At 39.2% G+C, this 19,003-nt stretch overlaps 1 protein-coding gene across 1 annotated transcript in view; it reads left to right on the top strand.

Moving 5' to 3' along the window:
• Positions 1–19,003, top strand: part of dapk1 (death-associated protein kinase 1) — a 219,140-nt gene that overhangs the window by 166,640 nt on the left and 33,497 nt on the right. The window contains exons 17-19 of the mRNA XM_028805545.2: positions 8,905–9,102; positions 9,616–9,714; positions 15,770–15,847. Of these exons, the coding sequence (XP_028661378.2) occupies positions 8,905–9,102; positions 9,616–9,714; positions 15,770–15,847 (375 nt within the window). The remainder of the gene's footprint in view (positions 1–8,904; positions 9,103–9,615; positions 9,715–15,769; positions 15,848–19,003) is intronic.

Raw genomic sequence — 19,003 nt, forward strand, 5'->3', positions numbered from 1 at the left:
AAATTAAAATAGGTCATTGTGGATCTAAACTGTAAGCAAATATCTTATTCCCAATATAAAAAGTAAAGACATTGTTTTCCTTTTAAATATCTAATTTTTTGTTTCAAAGAAGAAACTATTGCACATATGAATCGGTGAGGCTCATCATGTAAACTCAATTAACAGTGACTTTATGCTTACAGTATTTTTGTACTTGTGACTACTGTGAATTTCCCATTGGGATTAATAAAGTATCTATCTATCTATCTATCTATCTTAGAAAAGGTCAGAAGAATACTTTGCAGGGGCCATATGCCGTAAATAGGTATCTGTACAAAAATCACTCAACATCTGGAAACTTACATTTCTAAGCAGTATAAAAATTTACATTTAATTTGTTTATTACAACTGTGAAACAAATGGATATGTATATGTATGGCAAGTTTACAGAAGGATATTATAGTCATGGGGGGCTTTAACTTTTTGAATATTAACTGGGATAACCTTGCAAATGGCAGAGCACAAGAGCAGGGGTTTTTAGAAGTGATCAGTGACTGTTTTTTTTTAACACTGAAGTCTCTTTAGATTTAGTTTTGTGTCATAATCAGAATAGAATTAAGGCTATAGAGGTGATTGAACTACTAGAGTCAAGTGACAATCATATAATACAATTCTCGTTTTGTAGGAATGTGGATGCAAAGATTAAAACTGCCATATCTGCTTAAAATTTGCCCAACAAAGTCTAAGGAGGATAGACTGGGATAAGCTTTTAAGTGTGGAGACAGTCGAGGACCAGTGGAATAGGTTTAAAAATGTTTTACATGTAATGCAGGACAGGTACATACCAAAATTTGGAATTAATAGGAAATTTTTAAAAAACTCTGCAAAGGGTTAATAAAGAGTTAAAAAACAAGCTGCAAAGGGAAAAACATCTCTATAAGGCATATAAGACTAATAACTCTAAAGTGAATCGTAGGGCATATGAGAACATAAGGGCAACCGTCAAGAAGGATTTTAGGTTGGCTAAAAGACAGTTGGAGAGGAGTATGGCAGATAAGGCAAAGGACAACCCTAAGAGATTCTTCCAGTATTTTAGTAGTAAAAGAACAGTCAAGGAGGAGGTGAAGTACATCAAGAATAGTAAAGGGGAATTAAAAAATACAGACAGTGAAATAGCGGACGCTGTAAACATGCATTTTTGTGAGGTCTTAAGTGAGGAAGTGGATAACCTCCCAATGGTAAATAGGACTAATAAGGAGGTTCTGAGTAATTGTAGAGGGAGAAGTACTACTCAGATTAAATAGGCGGAAACCAAACAAATCGCCAGGACCAGATCATATTTACCTTCGAGTTCTTAAGGAGGTTAGTGAGTACATATATAAACCCTTGACACATATTTTTAGGAAGTCACTGTGCACTGGAGAGATTCAGAATAACTGGAAAATGGCAAATATTATCCCGTTATATAAGAAGGGTGACCGGGCAGATCCAAGCAACTATAGGCCAGTAAGCTTAACATGCATCACAGGAAAATTAATGAAAGAATTACTAAGATTGAGCAGCACATGGCAAGTACAGCAGGTTTTCTGAACAGTCAGCATGGGTTCAGAAGAGGGAGGTCATGTTTTACTAAATGCTGGAATTCTATCAGGAAGCAACAAAAGGATATGATAAAAGTGGAGCATATGATATTATTTATCTTGACTTTTAGAAAGCATTTGATAATGTGCCACACGAGAGGTTGGGCATCAAACTAAAAGAGTGGGAGTTCAGGGTGATGTTTGTAGATGGGTGAAGAATTGTCTCAGACACAGAGTGCAGAGGCTGATGGTGCAAGGAACCTTATCAGTATTGGCTAATGTTAAGAGTGGTGTTCCACAGAGGTGTGTTGTATGTATGTGTATATATACTGTGTGTATATATATATATATATATATATATATATATATAATATATAATATAAAATTTGGATAGGAATACAAGTAACAAACTGGTTAATTTTGCAGATGGTACCAAGGTAGGTGGATTGGCAGATAATTTGGTATCAATTAAAGTATTACAGAAGGACTTAGACAGCATACCAGCTTGGGCAGATTTGTGTCAAATGAAATTTAATGTCAATAAAAGTAAGGTATTACACATAGGAAGTAAAAATGTTAGGTTTGAATACACAACAGGAGGTCTGAAAATTGAGAGTACCCCTTATGAGAAGGAGTCATAGTGGACTTGACACTATCAACTGTCAGTGTTCAGAAGCCATTAACAAGGCAAGCAGAATGTTAGGTTATATATAGCACGATGTGTGGAGTACAAGTCCAAGTAGGTTATGCTCAAGCTTTATACAATAACTACCAAAATACCCGCGCTTCACAGCAAAGAAGTAGTGTGTTAAAGTATTTATGAAAAAGAAAAGGAAACATTTTAAAAATAACATAACGTGATTGTCAATGTAATTGTTGTAGGCTTATTTTAGTATTGAGAGTGAATTTGATGATTGTAACAAAAAGGCAGGAGTCACCAGCAGGAAGACGTGAAGCAAGGCCAACAATAACAGGTTTGAAGCGGTGGAGTAAATGAAAAGGCAGGAGTCACCAGCAGGAAGACGTGAAGGAAGGCAAACAATAACAGGCTTGAAGCGGTGGAGTAAAGAAGAAGGGAGCAGTGAGCACAATGAACAGCTGAGGAAAGTAAGGAAGTGAGTGAGGAGGCACATGAGCGTGGGATGTTGTTAATGTATATAGGCAGGGAGCCAACCACATGGTAGGTGTGAGGACAGTGGCCGCGCGGAAAAAGGAAGGGGGTCCGGTAGCGGCCCTTGTGTGTCTCTGCTGTGAAATAAATTGTCTGTTAACGGAAATAAGGAATGAAACCGCCAAAAGGAGAGGTCAGTTCTAAAAGTTCCTTACGGCATAATGGTGAGAACCACCAAAAAGAAGACGTTATTTTTGAAAGTTTGTTACAGGGCATGGTGCAAAATGAAACATACTTAACGTTTGTAAGTACAGTGTAAAGAATAAGCATGGGAAATTTGGGCTTCCTACGCATATTGGAAGTCACAGAAATAGTGAGGCGGGGTTTCCCCTATCTATATACAGTTAGGTCCATAAATATTTAGATAGAGACAACTTTTTACTAATTTTGGTTTTGTACATTACCACAATGAATTTTAAATGAAACAACTCAGATGCAGTTGAAGTGCAGACTTTCAGCTTTAATTCAGTGGGGTGAACAAAACGATTGCATAAAAATGTGAGGCAACTAAAGCATTTTTTAACACAATCCCTTCATTTCAGGGGCTCAAAAGTAATTGGACAAATTAAATAACTGGAATTAAAATGTTAATTTCTAATACTTGGTTGAAAACCTTTTGCTGGCAATGACAGCCTGAAGTCTTGAACTCATGGACATCACCAGATGCTGGGTTTCCTCCTTTTTAATGCTCTGCCAGGCCTTTACTGCAGTGGCTTTCAGTTGCTGTATGTATGTGGGCCTTTCTATCAGAAGTTTAGTCTTCAACAAGTGAAATGCATGCTCAATTGGGTTAAGATCAGGGGCCTCGTGTATAAACGGTGCGTACGCACAGAAATGTTGCGTACGAACCTTTCCACGCTCAAATCGCGATGTATAAAACCTAAACTTGGCGTAAAGCCACACACATTTCCACGGTAACTCATTCCTTGGCGTACGCAATTTATCCGCCCGGTTTTGCAGACTGGCGGCACCCAGTGTCAAAGCAGTGCTACTGTTCCTGTGTGATCACCCTTTCTTTCTTAAATCCACATTCCTGGCGCGGCTTTATAAATACACTGAAATTAACTGCATATTGTTTATTAGTGTAATGCATCTGATTGTAATTAACCTGTAGCAATATAATGGTCCAGGGAATAGCCATAGTATTCCAAATACCATAACTGCTTTAGCGTTGTAACTCTCACTGCATCTTCTTTCAGCTGATCCCGTTAAGGGTTGCCACAGCAGATCATCTTTTTCCACATTACTCTCACTGTACCACTCGGAGTATTTATATCACTGTATCTGAGTGGGAAATCACAGCAGCAGCTGATTGGAAAGAGAATTATCGGTATACAGAATGAAGCAGACGCTGCCTGAGCCACAGCAAACGCTTTAGTCCCTGTACGGACTTCGCGGTTTAGAAACAGTTTCATCCCAAGAACTCTAAACACACTAAATCAGTCCATCAAGTGCTCCTTGTAGAAATGTTTGGACTTATAAGTACAATTACCCCACTGTAAACTTGCTCTACAGTTGTAATATTGCACAACCTGCGCCACTTTATAAAGCGCGTATTTACATGTGATGACGGTATTCATTTCTAAGACGAAATGCAGCAAAACATGTTGTTAATATTATACAGATAAAACTTTAACTTCATTTAAATAATCTGTATTGTTAATAATTAAACATGTGAGGACACGGTGCCGCAGCGCTAGCTAGTTCAGTAATTGTTCCTGCCTTGCGCTGTATTCTTGCTGGTGCTGACGCGACACTGGAAAGATAGACGGATATAATAATTAAACACGTACTACTAAGATATTTCAATGTTCCTTAAAAGTTTTGAAGAATCGAAGTTCTAAGCTTACAGATGGCTTCACGTCTATTACATAGCTTATTGTGTGGCGATTGAGTTTTTGGAGAAAGAAAAGTAAGGACAGGAATTGGAGGTTAGTACGTTTGAAAGAGACAGTACTGCTGTGATAAATTATTTCATCAAAGGTCGCGCATGGCGCAGCAAGCCTCTTGCATGAGACATGAACAAGCACTGCGCCACCGTGTTCCCATGTTTAATAACATGCTTTCATTCCTATCATCATGAAAAAGATATCACGTATACATCTCAGTATTTTAATTATTCAGAGAGCTGTAATATCAAGAATGTAATGGATTATGTGTCCTGTCGGAGAAAGAGAAAGCCCGTTTAAAAGCAGGTAGTGATTCATACACATAGAGCACATAGAAGATCAAATACAGAACAAAGCATTTAACATGCCACTTTAGTTACAATGGGATTTGAGAAACTAGTAAATTAAACGATTTTAAGATGAAGTTTATGATGTTCTACTTTAATGGCAAAATAAACTACGTGGTTAAAGTGGAAATTTCGAGATTAAAGTTGACATTTCGTGCCTTTTTCCCCATTGTGTGCCTGTTTTTTTTCTCTGTACCCTAATAAGCTTTCATATGATACTCAGACGGTGGGCTATGACTCGCCTTTTCACGGCAACTTTGATATGTGATAACTTTTTTTATTTCGGGCACTGTGCGACTTTGTGAAGTTGAGCCTTCGAGTTTCTCCGACACTCTGTCACTCGATCAGCTTCCTTTTGTTGATTATACCACTGTTTAAACCAACAAACAGTACGTTTTTCCTTTGCCTCCACTTGGTATTCGCTGAAATTCTTATATTTTCTCCCGTGCTTTTCCCATTGTCTTTTCACAGAAGGCTATTTATATTGATTTGCATATTCAAAGAGGCGTAATTCTGGGAGGAGTTGGGGCGGGACAGAAGGCGCGTGCACGTGCGTTACTTTTCACGCAAATCGGGATTTATGTAGTAGAAGAACGTGAAAGTATGCGTGCGCACAGATTCCTGCATCTGGATTTTTCTGTGCGTACGCACAATCCCGCTTTTGTGCTTACGCCATGTTATAGTGTGAGTTCTACACACGGCGTTATACATGAGGCCCCAGGTGACTGACTTGGCCATTCAAGAATTTTCCACTTCTTTACTTTAATAAACTCCTGGGTTGCTTTGGCTGTATGTTTTGGGTCATTGTCCATCTGTATCATGAAATGCCGCCCAATCAATTTGACTGCATTTAGCTGGATGTGAGCAGACAGTATGTCTCTGAACACCTCAGAATTCATTTGGCTGCTTCTGGCCTGTGTCACATCAATAAACACTATAGTGTCCCAGTGCCACTGGCAGCCATGCATGCCCAAGCCATCACACTGCCTCCACCGTGTTTTGACTGCATGTTGCCTGTTCACAGCAAAATCTTCCACATGCAAGCACCACACCTCAAATCAACTCCAGGCTTTTTATCTGCTTAATTGATAATGACATATCAACAGACTTGCCCATATCTGCCCATGAAATAGCTTTTGAGTCAATTGTCCAATTACTTTTGAGCCCCTGAAATGAAGGGATTGTGTTACAAAAATGCTTTAGTTGCCTCACATTTTTATGCAATCATTTTGTTCACCCCACTGATTTAAAAAGTTGTCTCTGTCCAAATATTTATGGACCTAACTGTATACAGTTTAGGGGATACACCCGTTTCCCCCACTTGGGCGTTGCAATAGGACATGAAACATGCCTAACTTTTGTAAGTACACTGCAAGGAATGAGCATGCGAAATTTCAGCATCCCACCTATATGGAAAGTGGGAGAATTAGTGATGAGTCAGTGAGGGCTTTTCCTTTTATGTGTATAGATGCACTGGTGAGGCCTCATCTGGAGTGCCGTGTTGAGTTTTAGTTTCCAGACTACAAAAAGGACATAGCAGTGCTAGAAAAGGTCCAGAGAAGAGTGACTAGGCTCATTTCAGGGCTACAGGGGATAAATTATGAGGAAAGATTAAAAGAGCTGAGCCTTTTCAGTTTAAGCAAAAGAAGATAAAGAGGTAACATGATTTAAGTGTTTAAAATTATGAAGAAAATTAGTACAGTGGATCAAGACTTTTATTTTAAAATGAGTTCATCAAGAACACCGGAACATATTGGAAACTTCCATCCATCCATTGTCCAACCTGCTGAATCCGAACACAGGGTCACGGGGGTCTGCTGGAGCCAATCCCAGCCAACACAGGGCACAAGGCAGGGAACCAATCCTGGGCAGGGTGCCAACCCACCGCAGGACACACACAAACACACCCACACACTAGGGCCAATTTAGAATCACCAATCCACCTAACCTGCATGTCTTTGGACTGTGGGAGGAAACCGGAGCGCCCGGAGGAAACCCATGCAGACACGGGGAGAACATGCAAACTCCACGCAGGGAGGACCCGGGTCTCCTAACTGCGAGGCAGCAGCGCTACCACTGCGCCACCGTGCCACCCGATTGGAAACTTATTAAGGGTAAATTTTGCATAAACATTTGGAAGTGAGCTACCAAGTAGCATGGTAGACAGTAAGACTTTGGGACTTTCAAAACTAGGCTTGATGGGTTTTTTTTTTTTTTTTTTTTAAAGAAGAATTAAGTGGCTAAGACTGGTGAGCTTTGTTGGGCTGAGTGGCCTGTTCTCATCTAAATTGTTCTAATGTTTTAATTCTCCAAGAAATTCAACTATTCTAAGGCAAATATACTGGTGTTTTTGTAAGGGGCCTGGGGTGCAGAAGCAAAATAGTGTTGTAGGACAATACAGTGTTACTGGCCTGGTTGTCATTTTATATCCAGTCATACAAAGTTAACTAGCTTTAGCTACAAAACTACTGCAAGAGATCACTTCAAGGGTAAATAATGGCTTATTGATTTCAGCTATAAACTTAACTATCACTCGCAGGCTTCTAACTGCAATTCCTGCTTTTACTACCTCTCAGTGTACAAATTGACATGGTTTTCTTAGTAACTGTTAACAATACTTCAAATTTTTGGGCACAACTATACAGACACCCACAGCTGGGAAATTAACATCACTTCCATCATTAAAAAGCAGCAGTGGATGTATTTTCTATACAACTAAAGAAAATAAATATTTCCTAGCCCATCCTACTACAGTTCTATAAAGCCATAATTGAAACTGTGGTTACATTCTTCATTGTTGTCTAGTTTAGTTCATTAATGGTCCATTCCAGAAACAAATTGCAGCATGTTGTGAGGTCTGTTGATAAAATAATTTCCTTTGCTCTTCCATTTGTTGCAGACCTGTGTGCATCTAGCATCATAAACCATGTTGAAAGGATCACCATGACCCCTCACACCCAAGTCATCACAAACTAAATGACACTTAAACATTTTCCTTCCCAGAGCCATAGACCTCACATACTTTTAATTTAGCATGTCTGGCCACTTACTGTGTGTGTTCTTTCATATACCAAAGTGTGTGTGTGTGTTTATGTATATGCACATGTATACAGAATACATGCAGTGTATACAGAAATACAATTTGATTTGTACGTTTCTTTTATAATTGCACAATTCTGCAAATGTCTATAACATATGTTGTTCAACTTGTGTTATTTGTGTTGTTTATATGTTATGTTGTTTTCTGTTATAAGCAGATTCAAAACTACCAAGTTCCTTCTCTTCCTGTACATTATGTCCTGGAAAATAAAAATGATTCAGATTCTGATAAATTCTTTTAAGAATTAAATTAAATCATTCCTTAGTTGACTCTTATCTGTACATGGCTTCCTGTGACTAATGTTAATAAAAGTACAGTATACTGAATAGCAATGAAACCTAATATATATGCCGTTTGAATTAATCTGTAAACGTAATCACCCGTGAAATATAGTTAAAAATCTAGTTCCGAATATTTAAGTATTAACACATTATTAGAGCTCTAATGTTAAGATATATCTCGTCATAAATTTTCATACTTCTCATAATAGATAGATAGATAGATAAAGTATTTTGCTAGATAAGGCAAGTAATATAGATGTTTGAGTGAAATATTAAACATTCTCTTTTAACAACTTTTAAAAAAAAAATTTTCCCTCCTTGAAAAACAAAAAATTTCTATTTTAGATTTGAATGGATTTTAAAAAATAAGGATATAATATTTTATTTTTTTCTTCTAAAATGAATAGATTTGAATAAACTACCCTCCGCATTTATTTTGAAGAGTGCACCTTTTTTTTATTTAAAAAAAAAAAGTGGATTTCAATCCACATAAATTATTCTTAACTTTTGAGTGAGATATGTAAATATACGTAATAAAATATATATATATTTTTTAGGATGGACATAATGCCCTTCATCTTGCTGTAAGAAGATCTCAGATTGAAATTGTCAAGTGCCTATTAAGACATGACTGTTATGTTGATATTCAAGATCGCCATGGCAACACGCCATTGCACATTGCCTGTAAAGATGGCAATCTGCCTGTTGTTCTGTCTCTTTGTGATGCAAAATGTAGTCTGGATATCCCAAACAAAGTAAGTAAAATGGTGTTAAAACTTAATTGACCGTTGACAGAATTTACTTTTACATGAAACTTTGTTATTATGCCAAATCTCTACAGATGTAGTTTTTTAATAGATTACTCAATTGATAGGACTCGAGTAAGGTACATATTTTATTTTTATTTAACTTTATTATGTAATATTTCTTATGTCATGTTTACAGTTGCATAACACATAATATTTAGGTAAGCTAATGAGATTCGTTACCATTTTAAACTTTACTACCTAACATACATTCATGAAGTTGTAGGCAAAAATATTTATTTATTAATCTATCCATCCTTTTACTGAACATTCTAACCACCATTATCAGATTTGGGTGTAGTTTGAGCCTATCTAGCATCACTGAGCACAAAATATGGGTGGGGGTGCCAGTTCATCATAGGACACACAGATATATACACACTCACATATGTAATTTGATTTTATTTCCCCAGTACTTTGCATAACTGTTGATGTTGTCTTATTTATTTACATTTTTTGTAGTATGGAAAAACCCCACTGCATTTAGCAGCTCACAATGGGGGCCTCGAAGTTGTCCGTCATCTTTGTGCTGCTGGTGCAAATATAGATGCCATTACTGCAGTAAGTACCTTAAATGTATTCCGTTTACTTAATTGATGATTAGTTTATTTCTGTGGTGTTTGACATGCTTAGTTGGTTTACATGCACACAGAAAACCAGGGTAAGGTGAGTAACCCAGTTAAAGCAGAAACTCAGTTTCTGTAAAAAAAAAAAAAATTACATGCCCAAGTTTATGTATAGAGTTTTCCTTTAGTAAAGTGGTCCAACGTCACTAAACTGCGCAAAACAGAGTTAAACCACAGCATCGGCCTCTGTGAATGCGAAACCAAACATGGAACCTATGGTAAGTTTCTTGTGTTTTATAAATACATTTAGTCCTTCATATGCGGTGACGTAAATAACCTACTGTATATCCCCTCTTTACATCCCCAGCCTGAGCCACCATTGATTCGACTTATGGACACTGGCTGCTGCGTCACCCAATCACACTGTTTCAACATATCTGTAGCGTACAGCTTGATTAAAACTAAACAGACACGTTATTTATTGGTTTCTGTTAGTGGATTGCATGCAGCACACTCATTTCATACATACTGGTATGTGTGCTTCTTGCCTTAAACCCAGTGCTGCTGGGATAAAAACTCTGGTATTTTTACTTCAATAAAATAAGTATTGCACCATTATACTCATTACTTTAAAAAGCAATTGAACTACATAACAGATGTTACTATTTTAGCTAAGAGAAGGATTAATGCGATCAACTGGGTTACTTGCAGAGAAATCTACAAGTGTGAACCTGGTTTCTCTAACCAGAACAAGTGTTTTACAAGGCATTTTAGTAAATGGTTTCTGTGAATAACCGGGTTATTAAAACACATGTAAATGCATTTACTGGTGCAATATACAGATAGGTACTTTTAAACATTGCCATTGTTTGACATAACCACTTGACAAATGACATTTGTAAACAGCTTTTTCATATTTTGCTTTTAAATATTTTTTTTAATGTTCAGTAAGGCTGTCATGATCAATTGTTGTAGTTGACTAAAAATTTTAATCAAATTGTATTTTTTTTAATTGGTTACTCATCCCTGCCCCCACATTGCACACCAGCATGCAACAACTCTCTGTACTATTTTTGAGTAGGCTAATCATGGCAGCAGCTGCACCACAATTAGCGAAAGAAGGTTCCTCCAAGTATCGGTCAAAATTCCCTTCTGCATGGTGGTATTTCACCCAAAAATTTAAGATAATGGGTGTTCATTTTGTGTAAAAACCAGACTATGTTCCATAAGGGCATTAGCTCAGTGCATAAACACCTGATGAGGAAGCACACTGGAATTATAGCACAGAACAACCCAACAGTACTATAAGTAACTCACTTACACTTATTTAGCTGTTTAACAATATTTTGTTTACTGTTATGATGCTGATTAACTTGAGAAATTCATTCTAGTGACTGGACGAAAGCTGGAACCATGGTATTTCTTCAGATAGAACAGATCAGTTGTATGCTAAATGTAATTGTCAATGGCCACCATTATTACCCACAAGTGCACGTTAGTAAAATACTGTTTCAGTACATAGACTAGATAAATACAATTGACTGATCTGTTAAATGCACTTGCTAGCTTTATTTTGGGCAGTGTTGCATTTTCACCTTTTACCTGCTGTTTATGCTAGGACCGGCAACTTGCATCCCTTTACCTTGTCACCGCATGGATCCAAAGGAAACTGCTTATTAGTGGTTGACAAAACTGAGCAGAAATAACATACTATCAATACACAGGTCAGCTTTATAAAGTTTTTTAGGTATTTTCTCCCATCATTATTGAATATGACTTGTTTATAATTTAAATGATCAAGCTGACTTAGTAAGATGTAGTTTTTTTTTTTTTAATCTAGCATAGTTGAGCCAAACTGAAAGAGAGTTTGATGGCATAGTAACACACAGCTGCCTGCACATAGGGGAGCTGCTGCTAGAAAGTTAGCCTTTTTAAAAAAGAACACAATTTCTACTGCAGTTGAAATTGCCAAATGTGCACGCTGTATACAGTACATCTTAGCAAAATCTTGGTTTTAATGTTAAAAAGGTATACACATCTTAAGTAACATTTTTTTGGGCTCTTTCTACCGTGTCTTCTAAGATAGTGCTGATGTTAAAGAAAAGCTTACTTTATAATCTAATGCTCTGTGGCTACAAAAGTATTGAATATTGGTTTTGCCTTAGTGTTCTATTCAAGAGGTGCTCTTCTCCAGCAACATGATTTCAGATCAGGTCAGGTTTGGGAGTATGTACTGGTAGCGTTGCTGCACCCACCAAACAATGAAACCGCTCGGAATCCTAGTTGGCAACCCCCCAGGCAGACATGTGGTCCAGTCTCCAGAAATGACCATTTATCTGCTGCAGCCAGCTACTATGTGTGTGTTTCCTTGGCCTGGTCCAACCACTCGTGCGAGCCAGATCACCCTTGGGGAAACGTGCCACATGGACTCCATGCACAACCGCTTGTTTAACACAAAGTCAGAACAGCGGTACCCAAGAGGCGCAGTACTGAAGGAGTCGAGTCTTCGTCTCAGGTTACTGGATAAGCGTCCATGTCTCGCAACCATATAGACCTGGACATTCGTCCTTACTTGTATCAGGAGCGCCACACACCCCTTTCCACCAACCTTATGAACCCCCATGCTCTCCCAATCTGTCTTCTGGCTTCATAGGAAGAGTCACCAGAGACATGAATGTCACTGCCAAGGTAAGTAAACCTCTTGTCAAGGTCGACATTCCCTCTGCAGAGACACACACTGCTGATGGCTGTGCCCAAGAAGTCATTAAAGACCTGGATCTTGGTTTTTATTCTGAATACTGACAAGCCTCAACACTCAGACTCCTCATTTTTGTTTCTCGAGAGCCCTGAACAAAGTCTCTATTGACTCTGTAAAGATCACTGCATCATCGGCAAAGTCAAGATCAGTGAATGTTGCTTCACCAACAGATAACCCACGACCCTGCCCAAAACCCAGTCTATGCAAGCATTGAACAGAGTAGGAGCAAGAACACACCCCTGATGTACCCCAGAGTCACCAAGGAAAAACAAAAAGGTTCTGGTTCCACTCTGCACAGCACTCACAATACCAATGTACAAGCCAGCCATGATATCCAGCAACTTCAGGATCCCTTGAAGTCTCAGGATGTCCCAAAGGGCAGCTCGATCAGCTGAGTTGCGAGCCGAATCCTTTACGAAAATCGACAAAGGCTGCAAAGAAATTCTGCCAATATTCACATTTGCACTCAATGAGAACCCTCAGTGCCAGGATGTGGTTGATGGTAGACTTCTTAGGTGTAAAACCAGACTGCTCCATTCTCTGGTAGGTGAGCAAGTGATTACAGATCCAGTTGAGGATGACTCTAGTGAGGACCTTACCAGGCACCAAGAGCAATGTTACCCCCCTGTACTTGCCACAATCCAGGCAATCATCTTTCCCTTTCCAAACTGGGATGATAAGTCCCAATTTCCTGTCATTTGGGATGATGCAAAGATTGCTTGTAATGCCAGGAGGACAGCCTTCACCCTGGATGCCACAAACCGCTGCAGCCTTCCCTACCCTCAGATGGTTCACCACCTGTGCAGTCTTAGTGAGATTGGGTTGTTCACAGTGTGGTGGATGGCCGGCTAACTATCCCGGCCCTCACTCCCTGGCCGCCAGGTGGAGCTCTCCCGACAGCATGGAGGTTCCCCAAATTCCAGCAGGGCCTCATGGACCTTCTAGTTTGTATGCACAGCCCTGCTGGATACCATGGTGGCCACCGGGAGTCGCTGTAGGGAGGCTCAAGGACTTATACGTGCCCTATAACCCGGAAGCATGTCATGATCATATGACCAGAAGGAATGACGTGTTTCCGGGTTGAAGAGAAGGACTTTTTATCTGACCCGGAAGTGATAAGAAATCACATGGACTGTAGGATTGGAAATCACATGGACTGTAGGATTGGAAACACTTCCGGGTCAGGGAATATAAAAGGACTGTGGGAAAGCCCAGATGCTGAGCTGAGCTGGGTGGAAGGGTGGTAACGCGTCTGGGAGAGGAGGATTGGTTTGATTATTGATTATTGGAGTGTGTATTGTATGTGTAGTGTGGAGTGGAGGGTGCTTAGTGCACATTATTATTATAAAATAAATAATAATTGGAATTGGAGTGGTACCTGAGGGTTCAAGGGAGCTCTAGCGCCCCCTACTGTTACAACAGCTAATTGGAGCATCAGCTTGACATGAGTCACTAAATCATAGTGTGTCACTTGCTCACAGATTCCTCTAACAAACGCCTGCTTATCTGCCCTCAGAGCCCACACAGCCATCCTTCTCAGTTCCCAGTACAGACTGGAGTTAACATCAAGCCATGCACAAGATGAAATTCCTCCTTCTGGGAACACAACCATCAGCAACCTTCAGGGTCTTGTCACGGAAGGTCTCACACATCACATTAGGATCAGCAGTCGCACCTAACTCTGCAAGTTCCTCACAAAAACTGCATGCAGACCCATTAGAAACAGTCTGCTCTTGGAGTCTGGCCAGTTCAAGCTTCATTCTCCTAGTAGGTGGTAGCCTATTGGACCTAAGCTGGATCTTAGCAGCAACAAGACCCATAGGGAATGACACAATCCTCATAGCCAGCCCTGTCAGTGCCAGTGGTTGCACTGACGTCACCCCAGACCAGAGGAGTGTCACCTTTCAGGCACCCATCAACCACCAAGTGCAGTTACAAATAAAATGTTTCCCTCACCGAGACATCACTCACCGTGGTTGGAGCATACACTGAGACAACAGATAAAGCACCCAGAAAGTGCCTTAATCTGAGTCTTATATTAAACTCGTTGAAAGGAGTGACATTGGACACCATCATAAGGAGCCAGTCCGCCTCAGCAAAAGCTTCCCCCTGAGTATGACAGCCATTATAGCAAACAGACTAATAAAAAGTTTACCCCACTGAAATGCGGAGTTTACGAAGCTCCTCCGACAGCACAGGAAGATGATCATCATGCTGGAGAAACAACATGTTCCACACACCTACATGAATGGGCTGCCTCAAACTGAGACCCCCGAGTGTTGCAATAAAGCTGGCGATACCTCAGCACCACACCAGTTCCGATCCCTAACAGGCCTGACCCCATTAGCTCTCCGATGGTTCCGACTCTTCCGGGAATGAGGCTCCCAAGGGCTTTTCTCCATCCCCTTCATAATGCTAGCAGCCTTCCTGTGGGTGGCAGCTTCAGAGGTATTCCCACAGTGGTCAGAAAGGAGCTGTGTGAAGTTTTTACGGTTGTTGAAGTGCCAATCCTGTCACCATTCGCCAAGTTTTCCCTGTAAGTTGGAGGACCACTTGCAGGGCTGGATGCATTTTAGCGTTATGATTCAAGTTGATATTATTTATACTTTACAAACATTATTGTCACTTTAGGCCAATATCTGTTAGCTATATTCATAATGTCTATGAAATATCTCAATTTGGATTTTTTTTAAATACATGTGTAATGAGTCTCAAAACGGATCCTTTGTAACACTAAGGTCTAAAAGAATTCAAAAAACCAATTACTTGGTCTTTACAGCTGTTTTAAAAGTGAGGTACAACTGGGAAAAGGATATGCTTTGATTTGTCCTGAATGTAGTTCATCTGTTGTCTTGAGCAAAATAAAATGAAAATACAGAACAAAATTTACAGATTTTACACCCCTCAACACATACTATGAAAACACGGGTTCATAAGAAGTTTCCGGTCCAGCAATTTTAGGATAAAATTTAAAAAGCAATCCCTGTGAAGTGGATGTTCACATATGATGAATAACAACTATGTGCATTAGCTAGGATAAACAGTGCTTTGTATTCTGTGCACAGTGAAAACGTCAATGTTAAATTAACACTATTGCTAATGTACATATAATATACATGTGTTATACCTTATGAAGTATCTTTCTTAAAGATCTGTTGTGATCCAGGACCTTACCAAGCATAATATTTTGCATTACATGCATACAAAAGAAAACAACTGGCTTGTACAGTCTACCACTGAAACATGAGACTTTTTTTATCATAATCTCGTAATTTTGTTCATGTCTTGACAGGATGGAAAAACAGCAGAAGATTTGGCAAGGAATGAGCATCATGACCACATTGCAATCTTGCTTGGAAAACTTAAAAAGGTTATATTTAAAAATATATATGTGCTAAGTTAAATAATTGGTAAAATTATCTATTAATTCATTTTTAATATAAAAGTGATTTTATTATAGTTTTATTTTTGTAAAATTAAGTGTAATTCTATTACATAAAAAGAGAAATGACATTAATACAAATAAAATAAATCCATTACTGTAAGAATGTAACACTTGTCTCTTTTCATGAGACAAAATAGTGAAAACTCTGTTTGAAAGGTATTGAATATTTTTCCTTTGATCTGTTGTTTTTTGTTGTCCCAGAAGTGTATAGTATTATTATTGTCACATACAGATTACAGAGGTGTTCTTTTTTTGCATGTCCAATCAACATGCAATACATTACCACTAAGAGGTAATGTTTGTTAGTGCATAGTATCCTATTGTTGTTATATTTTGTCCTTTAAATTCCTGTTTACCACTGGTTCCTTCTAAAACTTTGGAAGTAAAGATATTCAACTTTATAATTGCATTGTGCAAGTGATAGAGTCCAAAAGTTTTAAATTTCAAACAAACCTGTCAATCTCCTCACCGGTTGTGCATGTTTATTTTCCCCCATATTGTTTTTCCCTTTTGCAAAGATATAGACCAGGGCTATTCAATTAGAAATTCGGTTCGGCCAGATTTTCAAACCAAGAGATTTAGCTGGGCCAGACATTTTCAGTGGCCAGTAAGCAGCAGGTAATGACAAATTTTGAACCATCACAAATGAATGTATTGAAAAACAAGTGTCCCTTTTAAATTTGGTCACATCTAACACAGGCACGTCAAAAGCTGCTTAAAAATGCAATAAAAAAGCTATGAACAGAATCAGAGGTAGTAGCAATACTTTTTTTCCACTTTTGAAATGAAAAACATTTTGGTCATATCTGACCTAGGCACATCTCAAAGTGCATAAAAACAAAATAGTGCACAGTATTAGCAATAATATGTGTTTCCCTTTTGAAATGAAATAAATATTTTGGTCATACGAGGGGGGACCCAGAAGAAACGAGATTGGCCTCTGTGTCGCTGGACATCGAGTGGAGGGGGTTGGATCAAGGTCAGTGTTTGTTCTCTCATCCCTCTTCAATCAGTAGCCAGGCAGACGCCTCTGTGAAATGATCTCGCGTGTCATGCAGTCAATGTTTTTAGAAGCTGTTCTCGTGACCGTGTCAAAATTGTGATGTTGAATTTCACGGAAAAAAGAATGTGTTCGAAATTTTGTTGTCTACTTGGCAAAACACCAACGGAATCATTCCAAATGCTTCAGATGGCTTTCAAGGAAGAAGCTCTGAGTCGGGTGAAAGTTTTTGAATGGCTTTTGCACTTCAAAAATGGAAATTTAAGCATCAAGGATCAACCCCGTTCTGGATGCCCTTCCAGCAGCTGGAACAAAGAAAACATTGCAAATATCCACAAAAAAATAAATGAAGACCATCGTTACACAATTGACGAGTTGTCAGAAGCTACAGGAGTGACATGGAGCTCAGTTTAGCTCATTTTGACTGAAGACCTGGGCTTGAGGTGTGTTTCAGCCAAATTTGTCCCCCATCTACTAACAGATGACCAGTGGAACACTCGACTCAATGTGTGCAAAGACTTGAAAATGGAGCTTGAAAGTGACCCAAACGTCTTGTCCAGAGCCATAACAGTTGACGAGAGTTGGCGTTACAGGTGTGACCCTGAAACGAAACAAGCATCGAGCCAGTGGAAGAATCCTGATTCACCAAGGCCCAAAAAAGCCAGACAGGTGAGATTGAATGTGAAAATTATGCTGATTTGTTTCTTTGACATTAGAGGCATTGTGCACAAGGAATTCGTTCCAAGGTGTCAGTGAACCAAGAGTACTATCTTGGGGTCTTAAGATGGCTGAGAGAGAGAGTGCGGAGGTCAAGGCCGGAATTGTAGCAGTCAGGCGAATGGCTCCTTCACCATAACAATGCCCCGGCACACACAGCATTGTGAATTCACCAGTTTTTGACCAGTCAGGGCATGACACTCGTGCCCCACCCCCCTTACTCACCGGACTTGGCCCCCTGTGACTTTCTCTTGTTCCCCAGAGTGAAAAGGGACTTGAAAGGGTGCCGATTTAACAGTGTGGTGGACGTGATCGCTGCTTCGACGACAGTGCTAAATAGCATCCCAGTTGAGGACTTCCAAAAATGTTTTGATCAGTGGAAAAGGAGATTGGACAAGTGTGTGTCTTCCAATGGGGAGTACTTTGAAGGAGACTAGTACATTTTTTAAAATATTTTAAATGATTGCTTTTGAAAAAGTCTAGTTTTTTTGGGTCCCCCTTCGTATATGACCAAGGTGCATCACAACATGCATTTAACAAAATAAAAAAAAACTATCAAAGCTTGTACAAACCCCTAAAAAGTGATCGCAGTAACTAACACACCTGAATACAAATTCTACTACACACTGAGGTAACATAGATTCATTTAAATCACCACATGTGTGATTAGCAATGCCTTTTTTGTAAACAATAAGGTGACAGTATGCACATGTTGCATTTGGGTCAAGTCTGAGGTACTATGAAGGTACAGTGCATCCAGAAAGTATTCACAGCACATCCCTTTTTCCACATTTTGTTATGTTACAGCCTTATTCCAAAATGGATTAAATTCATTTTTTTCCTCAGAATTCTACACACAGCACCCCATAATGACAACGTGAAAAAAGTTTACTTGAGGTTTTTTCAAATTTATTAAAAATAAAAAAATTGAGAAAGCACATGTACATAAGTACTCACAGCCTTTGCCATGAAGCTCAAAATTGAGCTCAGGTGCATCCTGTTTCCCCTGATCATCTTTGAGATGTTTCTGCAGCTTAATTGGAGTCCACCTGTGGTAAATTCAGTTGATTGGACATGATTTGGAAAGGCACACACCTGTCTATATAAGGTCCCACAGTTGACAGTTCATGTCAGAGCACAAACCAAGCATGAAGTCAAAGGAATTGTCTGTAGACCTCCAAGACAGTGTTGTCTCGAGGCACAAATCTGGGGAAGGTTACAGAAAAATTTCTGTTTCTTTGAAGGTCCCAATGAGCACAGTGGCCTCCATCATCCGTAAATGGAAGAAGTTTGAAACCACCAGGACTCTTCCTAGAGCTGGCCGGCCATCTAAACTGAGCGATTAGGGAAGAAGGGCCTTAGTC

Source organism: Erpetoichthys calabaricus, chromosome 7 (assembly GCF_900747795.2).
Source record: "Erpetoichthys calabaricus chromosome 7, fErpCal1.3, whole genome shotgun sequence".
In the NCBI taxonomy this organism is placed as follows: Eukaryota; Metazoa; Chordata; class Cladistia; order Polypteriformes; family Polypteridae; genus Erpetoichthys; species Erpetoichthys calabaricus.